At 45.1% G+C, this 19,055-nt stretch overlaps 1 protein-coding gene across 1 annotated transcript; it reads left to right on the top strand.

Annotated features, from left to right (window-relative positions):
* The first annotated feature begins 6,148 nt into the window (after nt 1–6,148).
* Nucleotides 6,149–8,902, top strand: LOC123402128. Its single transcript, XM_045096009.1, has 7 exons — nt 6,149–6,506; nt 6,658–7,243; nt 7,384–7,512; nt 7,602–7,673; nt 7,778–7,843; nt 8,350–8,388; nt 8,491–8,902. The coding sequence occupies exons 1-7, from the start codon at nt 6,199–6,201 to the stop codon at nt 8,671–8,673; spliced, it is 1,383 nt and encodes a 460-aa protein (XP_044951944.1). The 5' UTR covers nt 6,149–6,198; the 3' UTR covers nt 8,674–8,902.
* Nucleotides 8,903–19,055: the final 10,153 nt, after the last annotated feature.

Below are 19,055 nucleotides of genomic sequence, written 5' to 3'. Positions count from 1 at the left end.
CTTGAAGATTAGGAATATTAGAAAATATGCCATTGATAAAGAGGCTTGGTATCATTATGTTGTTGGGTCAATTGTTACCTTAGTTGCGATTTTGATCGCGTTTGTTGTTGCATTTAAATGTTTTACATAGTTGTATGTTGTTTTATGAGAGAACTTTATGTATTTATTTTTTGCACTAATAACATTTGACCACTACTGTTCTTTGGCTTTAATGTGATGATGAACTTGTATTAATTTGGTCATATGTTCTGCAATGGTTTTTTGATATATTTGATTTCATAATAGAGATGAATCGCCAATGATAATATTTAATTTCATAATATGGTTTTTTGAACTCCATACTTTTTGACTTCATTTGGTATATTTCGTGGATTTACTTTTTTTTTGAGCTAGTTGACCCTGAAATTGAAAAGCACTACAAATGAACTCTGAAAATGTTGAAAGTTGGCATGCTATCATCATTTCACCCACATAGCATGTGTTAAAAAGTTGAGAGGGCTATGACGAAAACTGGATGCACTTCGTGTACAAAACGGACAATCTCTCTCGAAGTATCAGGGTTTCGAACGAGAACTCATCTCTTACAAAGGGATTTCATTTTTGTGAACTTATTTGAACTCCATACCTTTTGTGTGTTCAAAATGGACCATTCAAAGGCACAACACAAAATTTCAACAATTTCTGACTTCATTTGGTATATTTCGTGGATTTACTTATTTGTTTTGAGCTAGTTGACCCTGAAATTGAAAAGCACTACAAATGAACTCTGAAAATGTTGAAAGTTGGCATGCTATCATCATTTCACCCACATAGCATGTGCTAAAAAGTTGCGAGGGCTACGACAAAAACTGGATGCACTTCGTGTACAAAACGGACAATCTCTCTCGAAGTATCAGGGTTTCGAACGAGAACTCATCTCTTACAAAGGGATTTCATTTTTGTGAACTTATTTTAACTCCATACTTTTTGTGTGTTCAAAATGGACCACTCCAAGGCACAACACAAAATTTCAACAATTTCTGACTTCATTTGGTATATTTCGTGGATTTACTTATTTGTTTTGAGCTAGTTGACCCTGAAATTGAAAAGCACTACAAATGAACTCTGAAAATGTTGAGAGTTGGCATGCTATCATCATTTCACCCACATAGCATGTGCTAAAAAGTTTAGAGGGCTACGACAAAAACTGGATGCACTTTGTGTACAAAACGGACAATCTCTCTCGAAGTATTAGGGTTTCGAACGAGAACTCATCTCTTACATGGATAATATGAAAATGAAAAGTGTTTGAAATTTACTACGTTCCATACATGCATTACATAAAAGGTTTAATACATTATTACATTATTGCACCAATATTCCTATCTATTATTTCTGTTTTCTTCTGGGTCGTAGCCATGGAGAATCTTCATCATTCAGTAGGATGCTTTGGTCAGTTTTCACTTTGAAGGGCGGAATTTCATGAAACTTATTATAATCTTCTGACATGTCTGTCTTGTCATCTACTCCCACGATGTTTCTTTTCCTTGAAAGAACTATGTGGCATTTTGGCTCATCGGATGATATCTTCTTTTGCTGATTTCTTTTTCTCGTTAATGTAGACATGTCCTTCACATAGAAAACCTGAGCGACATCATTGGCTAGGACAAATGGTTCGTCCATGTACGCAAGATTGTTAAGATCCACTGTTGTCATGCCGTACTTTTTGTCTACAACTAACCCGCCTCCTGTCAGCTTCACCCATTTGCACCGAAATAAAGGGATCATAAAAGTAGGTCCATAGTCAAGTTCCCATATCTCCTCTATGTACCATTAATATATTTCCAAACAGTGCCCATTCTCGTCTGATGCATCAAAGCAGACACCACTATTTTGGTTGGTGCTCTTTTTATCTTGGGCAACCGTGTAAAATGTATTCCCATTTATCTCATACCCTTGGAAAGTACTTATAGTCGAAGATGGTGGCCTGGCCAAACAGTACAGCTCATCTCCAACGGTGTCGTCATTCATGAGATGTGTCTGCAACCAACTGCCGAAAGTATTCTCGTGTTCCCCTTTAATCCAAGAGTCGGCCTTCCCCGGGTTTTCGGAGCGTAGAATATTCTTGTGTCTCACGATATACGGAGCCACCACGGTGGAATTGTGTAGAACTGTGTAGTGTGCTTGAGAGAAAGAATGCCCGTCCATACATACTTTTGCTTTCCTTCCTCGTGTGCCTTTTCCTGTCAGCCTACCCTCATACCGAGATTCAGGAACACCAATCGGCTTAAGGTCAGGAAGAAAGTCCACACAAAACTCAATGACCTCCTCTGTTCCATAGCCCTTGAGATGCTTCCTTCTGGCCTAGCACGGTTACGAACATATTTCTTTAAGACTCCCATGAACCTATCGAAGGGGAACATATTGTGTAGAAACACAGGACCGAGAATTCTAATCTCTTCGACTAGGTAAACTAGGAGGTGTGTCATTATATTGAAGAAGGATGGCGGGAACAACAACTCAAAGCTGACCAGACATTGGACCACATCAATCTGTAACCCTGATAGACTTTCTCGATCGATTACCTTCTGAGAAATTGCATTGAGGAATGCACATACCTTCACAATTGCCAGGCGAACATTTTTCGGTAGAATTTCCCTCAATGTAACCGGAAGCAATTGCGTCATAAGCACGTGGAAGTCATGAGACTTTAGGTTTTGGAATTTTTTGTCTTTCATATTTACGATTCCCTTTATATTCGACGAGAAGCCAGTCGGGACCTTGATACTGAAAAGGACTTCAAAGAAGATTTCCTTCTCTTCATTAGTCAGAGCGTAGCTGGCACGCCCTTGAAACTGCCCTGGATGCATGCCATCTCTTCCTTTATGACGTTCCTGGTCCTCCCATGCTTCCGGTGTATCTTTTGACTTCCCATACAAGCCCAGGAAGCCTAGAATATTCACGCAGAGATTCTTCGTCAGGTGCATCACGTCGATTGCCGAGCGGACCTCATGGACTTCCTAGTAGGGTAGCTCCCAAAATATAGATTTCTTCTTCCATATGGGTACGCGCTTATCAGGGCCGTTAGGAACAGGTTGGCTGCCAGGACCCTTTCCAAAGATTACTTTTATATCTTTGACCATATCAAATACTTCAGCACCAGTACGGATGACAGGCTTCCCCCGGGGTTCTGCCTTGCCATTGAAATGCTTGCCTTTTTTCCTTAAGGGATGCTTGGGCGGAAGAAAACAACGATTGTACGAATACACATTCTTCCTACAGTTGTCGATATATATACTTTCTGTCTGATCCAAACAGTGCGTGCATGCATTGTATCCCTTGTTTGACTGTCCTGAAATGTTACTAAGAGCAGGCCAATCATTGATGGTTACGAAAAGCAACGCTCGAAGGTCAAATTCCTCTTGTTTGTGCTCGTCCCACACACGTACACCTGGTTCGGCCCATAGCTGTAAAAGTTCATCAACTAATGGCCTTAGGTACACATCAATATCATTGCCGGGTTGCTTTGGACCTTGTATAAGAACTGGCATCATAATGAACTTCCGCTTCATGCACAACCAAGGAGGAAGGTTGTAGATACATAGAGTAACAGGCCAGGTGCTGTGACTGCAACTCTGCTCCCCAAAAGGATTCATGCCATCTGTACTCAGACCTAACCATAAGTTCCTTGCGTCAGCTGCAAATCTCGGGAACTCTCTCTCGTTTTTCTCCATTGCCGACCATCAGCAGTGTGCCTCAACTTATCGTCTTTCATACGATCTTCCATGTGCCATCGCAACAACTTCGCATGATCTTTATTTCTGAACAGACGTTCCAACCGTGGTATTATAGGAGCATACCACATCACCTTTGCAGGAACCCTCTTCCTTGGTGGCTCGCCCTCAATATCACCAGGGTCATCTTTTCTGATCTTATACCGCAATGCAGTGCATACCGGGCATTTATCCATATTCTCGTACTTCTCACCGCGGTAGAGGATGCAGTCATTAGGGCATGCATGTATCTTCTGCACGTCTAATCCTAGAGGGCAGACAAGCTTCTTTGCTTCGTACGTGCTGGCGGGCAATTCGTTCTTTCTTGGAAGCATCTTCTTCATCAGTACCAGCAACTTTTCGAATGACGAGTCAGTCACACCGGTCTCTGCCTTCCACTTCAGCAATTCCAGTGTGCTACCCAGCTTCTTCTGGCCATCTTCACAAGTTGGGTACAACAATTTGTTGTGGTCCTGTAACATCTGCTCGAACTGCAACCTCTCCTTTTCTGTGTCGCAACCTCGCCGTGCATCAGAAATGACCCGGCCAAGATCATCAGCGGGCTCATCTGGTTCCCGTTCTTCATCCTGATCTTCTTCTTCATTGTCTTCCATTGCGGTATCAGCATACTCAGGGAACATAGATCGGTAGTTGTCATCATCGTTCTCTTCTACTTCATCGTCGTCTTCCATCATAACCCCTCTTTCTCCGTGCTTGATTCAAACATTATAGCCCGACATAAAACCGGACTGAAGCAGGTGGCTCTGAATGACTCTTGAGGAAGTGTAATCCTTCTCATTCCGACATTCAACACATGGACAAAACATATAGCCACCACCATGCTTGTTCGCATCGGCTGCATCTCGAAAAGAATGCACACCTTCTCTGTAAGCGGTTGTGCGTCGATCACCGTACATCCATGGATGGCTCATCTCTGCGTTATACGACAGTATATCAAATACAATCACGATCCTAAAAATTAGTACCGCACGGTCTAAACGAGGAAATATAGTTTCTAACCTTTTAGAATAAGTAGAAATAAAGAGGAAGAGCTTTAAGCGTGGCTCGGGCATCTCATATCGTAGTTGTGTTCGGTGAACTGAAGCGGCATCGCTCTAACACACATTTCAACAAACACCTCTAGTGCATCAAAAAAGTGGAGAGCAAGCACCCACCCACAATCCTTCATCCAAGAAAAATGCAACGAAGAGGGGAGAGGGGGGTTGTGCTATATATAGGCAGAGGACTTTAGTCCCGGTTTGAGACACAAACCGGGACTAAAGGTGGCGCACATGCGGGCTGCCCACCGCGTAGCCCTTTAGTCCCGGCTTGGGACACGAACCGGGACTAAAGGCTCCTTACGGGCCGGGACTAAAGCCTCGAGGGAGGATATGAGAATTGGGGCGACGTGACCGGGCCTTTAGTCCCGGCCCAGAGGCAGGCCGGGACTAAAGAATCCAAGCCAAAGGCCCGTTTTCTACTAGTGATCATGTAACTAGTTTCGTCGTGGTGTGATCCCTAGGATTGTATCCGGAATGAACTTTGTAGTGACGTTCATTAATCAATGACATGTCAACATTCTCTCCAAATATAAGAAACAATCAGTTCTTTTCCTTTTGGATGAGTGGACGGGTGGGAACGGAGTACAATTTGTAGCACATCTCTATTTCTTTTGTCTTATGCTTTTAGTATATATCGATAGATAAATTTTGCAATGGATAATTTACCTACGGCTTCCCTAAAAAGGCATCTTTTCCATAAATAAACGAATTTGAATTAGCCTACGAGCACTTATATGGTTGGTGAGACGATAAAGTGAGAAACCTCTAGGCTCTAGCGAGTTTTTAATTGAAATGCAGCCCCTGATATACTGGTAGGTACTTCACCTTTTTGAAGAAGCTAAACTGCAAGAAACTTCAAAGTACTGTAGGATAATGTAATGCCTAGCTACACGTAGCTAGCCCTTGCTTCACCAAGATTTCAATAAACAGTTCTTAAAAGGCGCGGAATCATACTAGCTGTCTGTTTGATGACAGTCTTCTTACTGAAACTTTTAGAGCATGGCTGCTCCGATCCGCATGCATATAGTATGTAGTACTCCCTCCGCTTTTAAATAATGTTTTTAAGGATTTTACTAAATGACTAGATGTGGAGCAACGTGAATAAACTTACAGTTTAAAATATGTTTATACACATCTGTATGTAATCCTCTAATGATTTTAAACAAACTTACATTTAGAAACGAGGGAGTATATTTAAGAGAAAGAAAAGAGACAAAATTCTCAATGATGTCTTCCCGCATGCTTTCGTCATGGCAACGTATGCATATCCTCCTCAAAAACCTCGCCGGAAGAGCTTCCAAGCGCCTGCGGCTACAAATAGGCCCCCACAGCAACTTTGGTCCTCTCCACTTTGTCCACTGCGCCTTGTTCGATCCACGCATGCTATGCATCTGCACGCAGGCGAGGTGCACCTCCAGTATTTCATGCCCCGCCAGCAGCAGGACGCAACCGACCTTCCGGACTTGGCTGCCAGCACATCCTCCGCAGCTTCGCCGGCGGCCATCATGTGGGAGTATCACCAGGCGCATGCGGCCTTGCAGCCTTCCCCCTCCTGGAGCCCGTACACCGGGCCGTCCACGGCGGCTCTCCTCGACGGCTCGACCTTCGCCGCTGACTCGGTGGCAGGCGCGGACGACATGAGGCTGCCGGTCGGCGAGCACGTCCACGGCCACGCTTGGAGCCACAACGAACTGTGAGTACCTAAATTACATGCATGCCCTAAGTCCTAAGAAATCCCGATAAGTCGATTGAATGCTTCTTTATCGAAAAAAAAGTCGATTGAATGCTTGATATGGATTGTGGATCCATGGTCATCCCAAGTTAAATATGTTTTCTGTTTTCAGAAGCAATGACAATACCGGCTACAGGGAGAACTTCCTGGACCTGCTCGCGTCGAAGAACGTGACACAGGAGATGTTCGAGGACGTCCCGGCCGGCCGCTATGCTACAGCACCAGCCGCCCTGGCGGCCCGGTTCGAGGCAGGCTCTGACGTTTCTCCGATCAAGTACGAGGTTGCTGCCTCGCCGTTGTTCATGGGGAGCGGTTCTAATGCTGCGCTCGAGGCCCAGGGGATGAACATGATAAGCTGCATACCATACGCCGAGGACCACCACCATCCGAGGAAGGAAGGCGTCAACCACCAGCATCAAGAACATGGGAACCCCATGGCCTCCTTTCTGCAGCAAATAAGTACTCGTCCTAGTGCCGCCATGCACGCTAGCCTGGATTATTCAGGCTTGGGCGCACTTGACAAGATTTGCCAAGAGGACCGACCAATGGAGGCTGCCGGTCCTTTTAGCTTGAGGAGTCTACCGGATTTCGGCTCTCTCGGTGGCTACAAACCAGCCAAGGAATCGACGTTGGCGCCACCGTACATGAGATCCGCCGACAGATCTGGCAGCAGCAGGCAAGAGCAAGAGATCGTGCCCGTAAGTATGCTTTGCACATCCATTGCATTCGATACAATGGCTTGCCAATGAAACAATTACTACACTAACTAGTGGCAGCTGTTCATGTGCAATATGTAAATTGGTTAATGGATTTGGATTGTGGCATGTCGTTCATTCAGGCAAGGAGTAGTAGCAGCGGCAGTGGACAGCCGGCAACGACTGATCGTAAGAAGCGAACATCCGAGGAAAGGCGGGAAAGCACTGTCAAGAAGTCCAAGCAAGAGGCATCCACGGCATCACCACCTAAGGTAGTAACAGAAAAAAGGAAGTTAATTATTTGAACGCAAACCATTCAATTAGCATCTTTGAGAGGGGCTCATTGGGCTACCGAATGCAGCAACCAGTTCCTAAGGTGAAGCTCGGGGAGAAGATCACAGCACTGCAGCAAATCGTTTCGCCGTTTGGGAAGGTAGGTACACACATACACAAGTTTTTTTTTCACATGGCACCACTTCTGAAACTACTAACATTCTAGTCTAACTAACTCTCCGCGTCAACTGCGCATATGAGCAGACAGACACGGCATCTGTGCTGTTTGAAACGATCAAGTATATCAAGTTTCTGCACGAGCAAGTACAGGTAAATAAACCATTGCAGAATCCTCTCATTCTTTCAAAAATCCCTCCATGCATGCATAATATGCTCTCTGTGTATAATTTGACCTAGCCACAAAAGCTTCCGGAAAAGCATAAGATTCCTGCACCCCCACCCCGACATTCCTAGTAAAAAGAAAGTGTAGTCCAGACGATAAACGTATACGCACACACGAAACACGGCCCGTGGCCTGGTATCCTCCCGAGATGCAATGAATCATCGTCGCAATGACTGTTTAGCTGGTTCCACTTCACATATGATATTGACTTGTTGCGCTTCCCTTTATCTCGGTGGACTTCCTAGTCATGCATAAATATACCCGAGAGACCACATAAAGAATGTCTCAACTTGTCCTGTCTCACACACCACCAGAAACATGAGATAAGGACAGTGCACGCACACACACATGTCGCCATCCCATCATAGAGAGAGTAGTGCACCTTTCTGAGTCGAGCTATGCTGATTAGCCTGCTTTGTTACTCTGTGCGCAGCTGCTGAGCGAGCCGTACACGAACGCGAGCAGGAACAAGGTACAAACAAATGCTGCAAAATCCATTCTTTTGCAAAATACAATCCCAATAATATACGAGGACGTAACTAACCATCGTCTGTACCGGCCGTCGCTGTTTCAGGGTAACTGCAACAACCTTCTTCCTTGGGGAGATCGTGCGGAGGCGAGCAAGGGGGAGGGCGAGCATGACCTGAGGGAGAGAGGGCTTTGCTTGGTGCCTGTCTCGTGGACTCCTGAGGTGTACCGGGACGGTAACGCGATGGACTACTGGACGCCGGCGTACAGGGGTTGCCTGTACAGGTGATGGGGCCTGCCTAGCCTAACTGACTGCGCTGCATGCAAAATCCTTATCAGTAGCTCTGCGCCGTGCCAGCCCGGAGCTTGATCGTTCCAAGTTATGTAGGATGTGCTACTACGCCAGCTGATGATCGGCCTGCTTGTGGTGCCTGTATTGCTTAGGTTATAATTCGTTCGCTTTGCGCTTCTAATTAAGTTTGTTCATCTATAACGAGTAACAACTTCTCAATTACAGACATGGTATGAGTTGCTGACATTTGTAGTTACTTAGAGCATCTCCAACACGCGCTTGGCCCGACGCCTAAAAAACTGATTTACAGCGTGCCTATCCTCAGATTTGGCGCGATGCACAACGCTGGCTCCTGTGCAGCTCCAGCAGCGCGCTAAAATGCAGCGCGCGCTAACAGCCGACGCCTCACATTTCTTGCAATTTAGACACAAAATAAATTCCACGTAATCACAAAACAAAGACATGGCATATAATATAAATCACAAACATCATTCAACTAAAAGTTTAAAATAAATAGTACAATTTATTGTTACAATTCAAACAAATAGTATCATGAAATACAACTAATAGTTCAACAATACAACAATACAACAAATAGTACAACGCACAAATCATGATGCTCTTTGACGGTCATTCCAAGCCCACCACTCCTCAATGAGATCATTCCTGAGTTCATTCTGTGATGCTGGACGTTGAATGGCATGATAGGAGGAAACGAAACGGGCCACTCTTTCAGCCCTCCGCCGCACTCGCACGGGATTTATCAAAAGCTCATAGTTAGAGTAGTCTGCATCTTGGCCCGCTCATTCTGCAGGCACCAAGCTGCAGTGGGCGGCAGGGCGCTGCTTGTCGAAGGACTGCCGCGCGCGATGGGCGGCGCTGACAAGAGAGAGAGGGAGGAAGCCGCGGCCGCGCGGGGAGAGACCGGGGAAGCGCCGGAACGTTTGCCGGAAAAACGGGGTGGCGAGGGCGGCGAGGGTGGCGCGGCTGGATGGGTAGGTGGAGTTTCGCGCGAGCGCTCGAGAGTTCAGCGCGCGGGAGCGGGCGCAGCAAATAAGCGGCGCGCGATGGCGTTTTCTCCCACGCGCTGAATTACATATGCCGCGTGCGCGGTTTTTGCGCGTCCGTTGGAGTGCCCGGAACGGTAGCACGCGCTAAAATGACTAATTTTTCAGCGCGGCGCGTATATAACGCGGTTGTTGGAGATGCTCTTAACCAATATAGTAATATTGCCCCCGACGTAAAATCATCGGTAGGTAGTACTTCATCCGTTCCTAAATATAAGTAGTTTTAGAGGTTTTTAATAGAAGACTACATACGAATGTATATAGACATACTTTAGATTATAGATTCATTAATTTTGTTCTGTATGTAGTCCTCTAGTGAAATATCTAAAAAGACTTATAATTAGGAACAGAGGGAATATGTTGCATGGTTTGCTGACTAAAAAAAGCGATACAGGGTAGATCTTGTTACCTTAGTATGAAGTGTCAAATGGAAACAAACACAATGAACACACACCCGGCTTCTACATTGTTAGGATGCACATAGCTAATATCAACACATACACACACAAAAATCACACCCGAACCTAGCAAAGTCAACAAGACCGAAGCTACGCCATGGTGGTGTAGAAAAATCTCTGAAGCAACTAATAGTGATCAATAATATATAGCAACAACCATATCTATATCAACCATCTCTTGACATCATTGGTACAACGAGAAAAACAAAATTCTACACGATGTCTTCAAAAAGGGAACAAAGTTGAAGCGTCATCGTTGCTAGATCCAACCATCGAAAGCCTCCCACGCCGCCCCCGCGAGGAAATGGGGAGGTACCTTAGATCTCCGCTGCCAGTCACCTCCTCCTGCCTCCCCCTCCCCCATTGTTGTCCAAGGGCGCGGACGGGCGAACCCAACCAGACAGGCGGCGGCGAGGCGTCTTTTTCCCCTCGTGCGACGGGGCGGCGCGGGCCGGCCTCCTCGGGCCTAGCAGCGGCACAGGGCACCGCTGTTGGAATTATGCCCTAGAGGCAATAATAATATAGTTATTATTATAATTCATGTATCAAGATAATCGTTTATTATCCATGCTATAATTTTATTGAATGAAGACTTATATACATGTGTGGATACATAGACAAAACACTGTCCCTAGCAAGCCTCTAGTTGGCTAGCCAGTTGATCAAAGATAGTCAGTGACTTCTGATTATAAACAAGGTGTTGTTGCTTGATAACTGGATCACGTCATTAGGAGAATCACGTGATGGACTAGACCCAAACTAATGGACGTAGCATGTTGATCGTGTCATTTTGTTGCTACTGTTTTCTGCGTGTCAAGTATTTGTTCCTATGACCATGAGATCATATAACTCACTGACACCGGAGGAATACTTTGTGTGTATCAAACGTCGCAACGTAACTGGGTGACTATAAAGATGCTCTACAGGTATCTCCGAAGGTGTTCGTTGAGTTAGTATGGATCTAGACTGGGATTTGTCACTCCGTGTGACGGAGAGGTATCTCGGGGCCCACTCGGTAATACAACATCACACACAAGCCTTGCAAGCAATGTGACTTAGTGTAAGTTGCGGGATCTTGTATTACGGAACGAGTAAAGAGACTTGCCGGTAAACGAGATTGAAATAGGTTTGCGGATACTGACGATCGAATCTCGGGCAAGTAACATACCGAAGGACAAAGGGAATGACATACGGGATTATATGAATCCTTGGCACTGAGGTTCAAACGATAAGATCTTCGTAGAATATGTAGGATCCAATATGGGCATCCAGGTCCCGCTATTGGATATTGACCGAGGAGTCTCTCGGGTCATGTCTACATAGTTCTCGAACCCGCAGGGTCTGCACACTTAAGGTTCGACGTTGTTTTATGCGTATTTGAGTTATGTGGTTGGTTACCGAATGTTGTTCGGAGTCCCGGATGAGATCACGGACGTCACGAGGTTTTCGGGATTGGTCCGAAAACGAAGATTGATATATAGGATGACCTCATTTGATTACCGGAAGGTTTTCGGAGTTACCGGGAATGTACCGGGAATGACGAATGGGTTTCGGGAGTTCACCGGGGGGGGGGGGGGGGGGCAACACACCCCGGGGAAGCCCATAGGCCTTGGGGGTGGCGCACCAGCCCTTAGTGGGCTGGTGGGACAGCCCAAGAAGGCCCTATGCGCCATAGGAAGAAAATCAAAGAGAAAAAAAAAAAAGAGGAGGTGGGAAAAGGGGGAAGGACTCCTCCTTCCAAACCTAGTTGGACTCGGTTTGGAAGGGGAGGGTTGCCCCCCTTGGCTCGGCCGAAGCCCTTGAGGGTCCTTGGACCCCAAGGCAAGGCTCCCCCTCTTCCCCCTATATATACGGAGGTTTTAGGGCTGATTTGAGACTATTTTTCCACGGCAGCCCGACCACATACCTCCACGGTTTTTTCTCTAGATCGCGTTTCTGCGGAGCTCGGGCGGAGCCCTGCTGAGATAAGATCGCCACCAACCTTCGGAGCGCCGTCACGCTGCCAGAGAACTCTTCTACCTCTCCGTCTCTCTTGCTGGATCAAGAAGGCCGAGATCATCGTCGAGCTATACGTGTGCTGAACGCGGAGGTGTCGTCCGTTCGGCACTAGATCGTGGGACTGATCGCGGGACGGTTCGCGGGGCGGATCGAGGAACGTGAGGACGTTCCACTACATCAACCGCGTTCACTAACGCTTCTGCTGTACGGTCTACAAGGGTACGTAGATCACACATCCCCTCTCGTAGATGGACATCACCATGAGAGGTCTTCGTGCGCGTAGGAAAATTTTTGTTTCCCATGCGACGTTCCCCAACAACCGCAACGTGGCGGCTCGGTGGCGTGGGGTGCCTGCTTGGATGATGCGGTGGCGTGGAGGACTTCTTGGCAGTCGCGACCCGGGGCGGCGTCCCTGGATGGCGGTGGCAAGTGAAGCTCGGGCCTCTCGTTCCGACATGGCATGGTGATGTCCCTGTCCAAGGCGGATTTCCGCTGACGATCTGTTGACTTTTGCTCCAGATTAGATCGGATCAGCATCGGTGACGAGCGCATGGGATTCCTCTTGGCGGCTCTCGCGGTTTGGCGAGGTGGGGTGGCGGCCCTCCTCCCACGCCTGAGTGGTGACACACACATGAAGTGGCCGGTGTGCCAAGGATCCCATGTTGGCAGTGCGGTTGTGGTTGGTCGCTGGATCTGGGTGGACAGATCTGGGGCTTTGAAGGCGGTCTAGACGGTGCACAAGTTGTCGGTTGGATGCTTGCTACTGAAACAAAAGACCTTTCCCGGCAACGGCGCCAGAAATCCTTCTACTGCTGGCTGTGCCTATAGGGATTTCCTTGGAAAATATGCAAAGGATTCCCCTGCGGCCTTGGATCCTTGCGTTGGTGTTCCCTTGAAGAGGAAAGGGTGATGTAGCACAGCGGCGGTAAGTATTTCCCTTAGTTTGACAACCAAGGTATCAATCCAGTAGGAGGATCGCGTCAAGTCACAAGTACCTTCACAAACACAAAGAGCTTGCACCTAACACTGTGAAGGGGTTGTCAATCCCTTATAGATTGTTTGCAAAGTGAGAACTGAAAGCAAAAAGTAAACAAAGCAAAGTAAAAGTGAAAGCTGAGATGATAGTTGTGAATAGACCCAGGGGCCGTAGTGTTCACTAGTGGCTTCTCTCATGAAAGCAAGTAGACGGTGGGTGAACGAATTACTGTCGAGCAACTGATACAACCGCGGAAAGTCATGACGTTATCTAAGGCAATGATCATATCTATAGGCATCACGTCCAAAACAAGTAGACCGATACTTTCTGCATCTACTACTATTACACCACACATCGACCGCTATCCAACATGCATCTAGTGTATTGAGTTCATAAGAACAGAGTAACGCCTTAAGTAAGATGACATGATGTAGATGGACAATCTCAAATCTATGATGAAAGCCCATCTTGTTACCCTTGATGGCATCAACACGATGCGTGCCTTGCTGCCCCTTCTGTCACTAGGAAAGGTCACCGCACGGTATGAACCCAAAACCAAGCACTTCTCCCATTGCAAGAATCATAGATCTAGTTGGCCAAACAAAACCCAAGACTCGGAGAGACTTACAAGGATATCAAATCATGCATATATGAAAGCTGCAAAGACTCAAATATAATTCATAGGTAATCTGATCACAAATCCACAATTCATCGGATCTCGACAAACACACTGCCAAATAGGATTATATCGGATAGATCTCCATGAAGATCATGGAGAACTTTGTATTGAAGATCCAAGAGAGAGAAGAAGCCATCTAGCTACTAACTACGGACCCGTAGGTCTGAAGTGGACTACTCACGAGTCATCGGAGAGGCAATGATGTTGATGTAGAAGCCCTCCAGCTCCAAACTCCCCTCTGGCAGGGCACCGGGAAGGGTCTCCAGATCAGATCTCGCGGAAACGGAAGCTTGCGGTGGCGGAAAAGTGGTTTCATGGACGCCCTGATTTTTTCTGGGATTTTAGGGAATATGTAGGCCAAAGAGCTAGGGCAGGGGAGCGCGAGTGAGGCCACAAGCCTGGTGGCTGCGGGCCCCCCTGGCGGCAGCGACAGGACTTGTGGGCTCCCTGTGGGCCTCCTGCCTTGGCCCTCAAGTCCCTCGATCTTCTTCCGTTCTGGAAAAATTCATTTTGGGGATTTTATTCCGTTTGGACTCCGTTCCAAAATCAGATCTGAAAAGAGTCAAAAACACAGAAAAAACAGGAACTGGCACTTGGTACTGAATTAATAAGTTAGTCCCAAAAAACATATAAAAGGTATATAAAACATCCAAAGTTGACAAGATAACAGCATGAAACCAGAAAAAATTATAGATATGTTTGAGACGTATCAATGCTCATGGGATAGATCCGGGTCAAAACCTGATCTCCAATCGATGGCCGGAGGCAGTGATGGTGATGCCCTCAACGCCGTTTCCTTTTTGAGGGCATCATCAAGGTGAAGCTCCCAACTCCTTCGCTACGTACGAGGGGAACCCACGATCAGTCGATCGGATGATGGCGGCGCACTTGTGTTGTTCCCTCCTTGGGGGTGTCATTCCTGGAGGTGTGCTTTTGCTTGAGGGACGAGTGGGCGGTTCCAGCGGTGGAGCGGCACTGGATGTGATGCATCCACGATGTGGAGTCTTGACGGAGTGGAGTGGCACGAACTTGGCGATGGATGTGTGATGATGGGTGCCCGTTGGCTGGAACCATGGGGGCATTGATGACAGGCCTCACAAGGTTGATGCTTGAGTACCTGCTCTGAATATCGGTCATTGGAAGATGGCGGCGATGACCTATGAGTGCGTCGGACCGGTTTGCATCCCAAACCTAGTATTTAGCTTGGTTTGGGCATCCGCTTTTAGTTGTTAGGCATTTGTGTGTTGTCCGTTTGGTATTAGGCTCGGGCTATTGGCACCTCTTCATGAAGTGGATATGAATATCGGTAGATGTTGCTAAGATGGTGACTTCACACTTCCTAATGTACTACTTTGTAAGGAATTTGTGAATAATTAATAAAATGGTTGCATGCATCTTCCAGATGAAGATGTCGGGGGTCATCCTCCTTTCCAGAAAACCCACGAAAAGCCATATCTCAGGTACCACCCAGAAGAAATAGTCCGAGAAAATTCAAGCAGTGCCTCAAATAAGGTAATGACGTAGGAAATATCGCCATTGCTAGATATAACTAATAAGGTTCAAACCTTGGGTTTTCACCCTAGAGCTCGAGACCGATACTTGAGAACCACCACCAAATCGAAGTCATCCAGTGTTGTCAACACCACTCTCCATAATCCCAGCATCTACATGCATAGCACGGTCTTGATGTAATATGCCACACACGTGAACACCATGCTTGCACAAGCTAGTCAAACGACGACAAGAACTGGTTGCCACCAATAGCTTGATAATCCCCAAGTGCAAGGAATCATCATAGCACTTTCCAAGGATGGAAGTGATAAGTATGGAGTGCCATACCCACAAGGAAATAAATATAAGATCAATATTCTCTCAAGTCCTATATGTCACCGATATGAATCTACGTACACCAAGCGTTCGCTTCTATCTAGTAGCTAGTGAGAAGTAAAATTGTGTTCTGGGTATATAAGGATAGCTTTGCATTATATTGGACAACAAAAATATGAAAATAGTTGCCAACTAAATAAATTTAGAATATATTACAAATAGAGAGTATGAAGAAATGATGGTATGGTGTGTGGAATCATCCTAGGCAATTGATAACAAGATCAATGATCATTCTTGTAATTTTATATGAGCGAGAGGCATGAGCTAACATAATTTTCGTACTTGGATCATAAGAACTTAAGAGTGGACCTCTAGCAAGAATCCGCAACTACTAGAAATCATTAAGGTAAACCCAACCATAGCATTAAACATCACGCCCACTTTACTCTCATATGCAACAATCCTCTTACTCGGGTGTAAGCTTTTGTCACTCTAGGCACCCACTATAAGCGAATCGTCAATGTATTGCAACACCCTAAGAGAGAATCCCTCATGTGTGTGCAACATGAGGGCACCATAGTACAACACCAAAATAAAACATACACTCAAGCCAATCAACATAACAATCAACCCAAAGTACAACGTATATCTAATCAAACATCATAGAATGGAAACACATCATTGAATAATAATGCGTGTCATAAACACCATGTTCAAGTAGGGAATTACAGCAGGGTGTGGGAGAGTGGACCACTAGAAAGAGATGAGGAAGGTTATGAAGACAGTGATGTTTATAAACACAATCACCGCGACGATGGTTCCCGTGGCAACACTTCGGTGCCACCGGAGAGAGGGGTAGAGATTGTCCTCCCTTAGGATTCCTCCTCCATGGCCTATCCCGACATGGGGAGAGGTTTTCCCCTATGGTCCTAGGCCTTCATGGCTCTGGGAGAGGTGAGAGCCCTTCGAGGTTGGATCTCTCTCTCCGTTTCTCTCCTGTTTTTGCTATTGTTTTCTCTCAAGATTGTTTTTTCGTCGATACAAAGAGTTGCAGCGTAGAGTATCTCCTAATTTCTGATGGTTTCTCTATTTATAGGATTTTTTGGCGTTAGAATCATGCAAAGAGGAGTTACGAGGAGCCAACAAGCTATCAGGGCCCTTTGACCCCCCCCCCCCCGGCGCGCCCTATAGGCTTGTGGCCAATAGGGGGGACCCTCCGGTGATTCTTCGCTCAACTGTTGCTCATATGTTCAAGAAAAAAATGACCAAAAAGTTTCGCGCAATTCCGAGAACTTTTATTTTCTTCAAACAAAAGTGACACCACGGCAATTATGTTGAAAATAGCGTCAATCCGGGTTAGTTCTAATTAAATCATATGAAGTGCATCAAAGCCATGTGAAAGTACTATAAACATAGGTGAATATGGCATGAATAATTCATAAATTGTGTGTACTTTGGAGATGTATCATCATCCCCAAGCTTAATTCCTGCTCGTCCTCGAGTAGGTAAATGATTGAACAAATAATTTATGAAGTGTGAATGCTAGAATAGTATATAAGTTTGATGAATGTTACTTCTAATCAGTTTTTCTAGCATCATAAAACAACAACTCTTTTCTCATAGAACTTCTTATTATCAAGTAACAAGTTATTCACATGTTAATTTATAGACCATACACTTCTTTGAAAACTAGCACACTTTGTTTTCAGTCATCAAACAATTATAATTCATCTTATTATCACGAAGGGTATATGCAATAGCTTTGATTTAGCAACTCCACATACTCAACTATCATTTAGTCTTCTATAATAGCTGACAGTCAAGGCATATTTGTAGGACAAGAAATTTCAATCAAACACATATGAAGATAGGGGCTTAATGTTCCGACTCCCAACTTATTTAAATCAAGGATAATGTCAAAAACAATGAATCATGATCACTTATATCCAAGTGGATATATGTGCATGGATCTTTTCCCCACCATGATGCTTGCCTACTAAAGAATTAATAGATTGGAGTAGGGATGAACATTATTGACTCTTGCATAAAAGTAAATACATAAAGTAAAAGATAGGCCCTTCGTGGAGGGAAGCAAAAGTTTTCATGTGCTTTTTATTTTTGGATGTGCAATCTCTTAATGAAAAGGAACATCACTTTACATTTCACCTTGTGATGACAAACTTTATTATGTAGTCCGTCGCTTTTATTTCTTACAAAATTATTTTCCCTTCCATTAAAAGATCATACATATTTAGGAGCAATTTTTATTGCCTTTTCCACCGATGACAACTTACATGAAGGATCTTATTCAATCCATAGGTATGTATGGGCTCTCATGGCAAGAAACTAGGTTTAAGGGTTATGGTTGCACAAGTAGTATCTCTACTTAGTGCGAATTTTTTGGCTAACAAAGGATCTAAAGCGAGCACCACACGTTAGAGGATCCATGACAATATAACTTCTATGTGAATATAAGCAAACATAACCATTGTTTTGTCTTCCTTGTCCAACGTCAACTACTTGATCAAGTTTGAAAATAAATAATGGGGGCTCACAATCATAGAAGATGTCCAAGATAGTATATTTATATGTGAAATCTCTCCTCCTTCAATATTATTTCATGAATTATTAAAGCGAACAATGCTATGTTTGCTAACCTCCAATAAATTTTATTGCTTATACTCTTAGTATGTGAAGTCACTACTCCCCATGGGACAAGCATATGAAGCATATATAATTTCACGTTTTATGACATTCAATCCATTTCAAAAATTTCTCTTAGGATATAATTTAAGCACAAGAGTGATCATCAAACTACTCTCAAAATGATATAACTAGAGTTCATAGAGCATTTATCAATGAATATAGAGAGATCAATATCCAAGCTCAAAATATACATGTGAAGCACACGAAGCATTCTATAAGCCATACTCAAAAGATTTAAGTGAAACACATGAAGCACTCTATAAATCAACCAAGGTTATCTCTGTGATGCCCTCGGCTTAATCGTACGCTAATCATACACGCAAATGCGTACGATCAAACCCAAGGACTCACGGGGAGATATCACAACACAACTCTAGACACAAATAAAATAACATCAGCTTCATATTACAAGCCAGGGGCCTCGAGGGCTAGAATACGAAAGCTCGATAAACACACGAGTCAGCGGAAGCAACAATATCTGAGTACGGACATAAAACATGGGGTGCCTTAGAGAAGGCTAGAACAAAAGATACAACGATCGAACGAGGCGAGGCCTCCTGCCTGGGAACCTCCTAACTACTCCTGATCATCAGCGGCCTCCACGTAGTAGTAGGCACCGTCGGGGTAGCAGTCGTCGGCGGCGGGGACCTCCATCTCCTGGGCTTCAT

This window comes from Hordeum vulgare, chromosome 6H, assembly GCF_904849725.1.
Source record: "Hordeum vulgare subsp. vulgare chromosome 6H, MorexV3_pseudomolecules_assembly, whole genome shotgun sequence".
Classification (NCBI taxonomy): Eukaryota; Viridiplantae; Streptophyta; class Magnoliopsida; order Poales; family Poaceae; genus Hordeum; species Hordeum vulgare.
This window is presented reverse-complemented; position numbering and strand designations above follow the sequence as displayed.